This window comes from Telopea speciosissima, chromosome 5, assembly GCF_018873765.1.
Source record: "Telopea speciosissima isolate NSW1024214 ecotype Mountain lineage chromosome 5, Tspe_v1, whole genome shotgun sequence".
Taxonomy (NCBI): domain Eukaryota; kingdom Viridiplantae; phylum Streptophyta; class Magnoliopsida; order Proteales; family Proteaceae; genus Telopea; species Telopea speciosissima.
This window is the reverse complement of record NC_057920.1, coordinates 10,920,844-10,923,709: the sequence shown is the minus strand read 5'-3', so window position 1 is coordinate 10,923,709 and position 2,866 is coordinate 10,920,844. Positions and strand designations below refer to the sequence as shown.

The following is a 2,866-nucleotide window of genomic DNA, read 5'->3' as shown; positions in this document are numbered from 1 at the left end:
TGCTAACCGTAGCTGGCTCGCCAACACCCCCGCTACCGACAACGGTCCAAAAAACGTCGTCACCAACAATGGGCTGGAAAACCCGGTTTGTTTGTCATGCCTTTTTTTGGAAAGTGGGGACTAGATAGGCTATCGTTAATTATGATGGGTAATCACATGGTGTTGTCTGCCATGCCCATCACCACTCACAAGAATCATATATGTAATCGTAATGTAAGCTGTGTTTACAGCGTGTTATCTAGGGAAATTGCTGGACTAGGATCCTTTGTAGTATTACTGGTTGTGCGACGCACATCTTACGGCACAGCAAAGGCCACGTGGCACACATGGCCTCTATTGTGCCGCAAGATGTACACCGCACACCCGACAATACAGGAGAGGATTTTTATCTGAAATTGGTGGGCTTGCCCATACCCTAGCTTGGAGGACCCTATTAAGTACATGTACGACAGATTGATCATATTCCATTCTTTGGTTTTGGATATTTCGTACCCAAACTTTTTTGTTTTTCATGCAACTTATTTGAATGAAATTTTATTTGCCAAAAAAAAAAAACTTCAGTATTACAATTACAGATTACAACAACCACAACTGGGCCCCACTCTTGCGAGTTGTCACCCTTTCGCGTTACCTTCAAAACAAAAATTTATAGAAAAGGGCTATTTACAACCCTTTATTAACCCTCTTTTCCCCATTTCTTACTGACACGTGCCAATTATACCTCAACCCCATACACTTTAGCCCTCTCGATGATCAAACAAACCGTCTAAATTCGGATCACACAATTGGGTGGGCCCGTAGTTGCGATGTTGGGAATCAAACTTCATCTCCAATCCTTCCTCCCCCCCCCCCCCCCCATTTGGAATCTTATAATCACATCAGTAATGCCGTTTCTTGCCAGTGCCAGTGCCAGGGAAAGAGAAGCTCTGACCATCTTGATTCGTGTAATTCTCCGCCATGTATTCCTGCATGGCTGCCAATTGTTGCAGATCAGGTGCTTGCTCTGAAACCCTCCACACCTTCACAGATTTATCTAGGCTTCCACTGTACACGATCCATCGTTGATCACTAGCCGTTGATTCCCGATCTTCTTCGTGGGCCAAGCATTTAACGGGTCCAGTATGACCTGTCAAAACAGAAAGACACGAGTGATTCCCACCTTCTCTCCTCCAAACGCAAATCGTCTTGTCCGCGGACCCAGTAAATACAAGATTCCCAGCTGCAGATAGGCATAGGACGGCTAACTTATGTCCTCTAATGACCCCACCGTGTGAAAGGTGCTTCCCGTGCTCCCAGAAGTTAACGAGTCCGTCAGATGAACCACAATACAGAATTTGCGACAATGGGTTCACGGCTAACGCCGTTACGGCACATTCCTGTTTATGCAACGTTTGTACGAAGAAGTGTTTCGTTCCTTTCCCCTGTATTTCTCTCCGCCAGACTTTAACGCTTCCATCGGCGGAGCCGGTGAAGACCATACCATCGAAACCGGTGACAACAGAGTTGACGGCATCGTCGTGAGCGTTTATTGATTCCAAGCATTTGGAATCTGAGATTCTCCAAACTTTGAAGGTTTTATCCCAAGAACCAGAGTAAAGCAGACTTTGATCCTCATTCAAGCTAAGACAAGAAATAGCATCACAATGCTTGATCCAGAGACCATTCCTGTTACGTCTTACCTCCACATAATTGCTCGGATTGAGTGAGCTCTTGATGAATTCTTTCAAGGTCGGTAAAGCTCCAGCACGCTTGTAAACGCTAGGGTTCTTAGAGGAAACCCTCCACATACGAATCTTCCCATCCTGGTGACCAGTAAAGATCTTCTCACCACGAATAACAATTGCTTTAACCAATCCACTGTTTGATTTGAAACCAGAGAACTCCTTCTGGTTCTTCCAGACGCGAATGTTCTTGCTATCCGATCCGGTGTAGAGAAGGTCCCCTGAAGCTGCCAAAGAGTAAATATGACCTTCTTCGCGAACTAGGGATCCGATTAGGCCATTGGTTGGGAAATTCTCATCGAAGGGACTTACAGGAGAGTTTCTCGTCCATGGAGACTTGCTGTAAGGAGATGAAGTTGCGTCCCAAGGGGACATGTTATAGGGAGAGCTATCTGGACTCATGGGGCCGCTACGATCGTAGAAGGGTGGAGTTGCTTCAGAAACGCTGCTTTTACGAGGTTTGAAATCTTCGTCTTCGTCAGTTGCAGTGGGAATGCTTGGATCAGAATGTAAGAGATTACCGAATTTAGAACGGGAAACACCGTCTGATTCTGCAAACATGGTACCTCCTCTCGATTCCTCTCTCATTCTCTACCTAAACGTTCCTCATAAAAAAAGAAAGGACGAAAGGAAGGCGAACCCTAAAGGTTGAAGATGAAAATGGAGAAGAAGAGTCTGTATTTAATTAACGATAAAAGGGGGAATGAAGACGAAACTTAGAACACAAGAAAGCCGAAAGCTTCGACGCAAATACGGAGAGCCGATAGATTACTGTCAGGAAAACCCGAAAAAAAGGGTAAAAATGAACGAAAGAACTAAAACTCAGAGATTGGTGATTGGTGAGGTTTTATTTATATAAACCACCTCAAGAAATCTGGACAGTTAAAATCTTGACACGTGTACGGTACTGATCTACCTGTACAGAAAACCAGTTATGACTTTGTAAAAACAAACTTATCATGACTGGTTGTTTTACTATTTTAAGGCCTTGAGGATAGTTGGGATCCTACGGTGAACCGTTTTAGCTTTCCACCATGGATTCAAGAATTGGAATCGAACCCACAGTTAAACAGTTGGGCCGGGTCTGGTTCAGTCAGACCTGATCAATTAACACCTCTTGCATGGGATTAGTTACGAATTTCGCT

General features: G+C 44.6%; 1 protein-coding gene across 1 annotated transcript; it reads right to left on the bottom strand.

The window, feature by feature from the left end:
- Nucleotides 1-878: 878 nt before the first annotated feature.
- Nucleotides 879-2,546, bottom strand: LOC122662762 (protein JINGUBANG-like). The gene has a single exon (XM_043858482.1). It carries the CDS (start codon nucleotides 2,307-2,309, stop codon nucleotides 879-881), a length of 1,431 nt encoding a protein of 476 aa, XP_043714417.1. The 5' UTR covers nucleotides 2,310-2,546.
- Between the last annotated feature and the right edge of the window lie 320 nt (nucleotides 2,547-2,866).

Coding starts and splice junctions, on each gene's coding strand:
- LOC122662762 (XM_043858482.1), bottom strand. CDS start 2,309: ATGAGAGAGGAATCGAGAGGAGGTACCATGTTTGCAGAATCAGACGGT.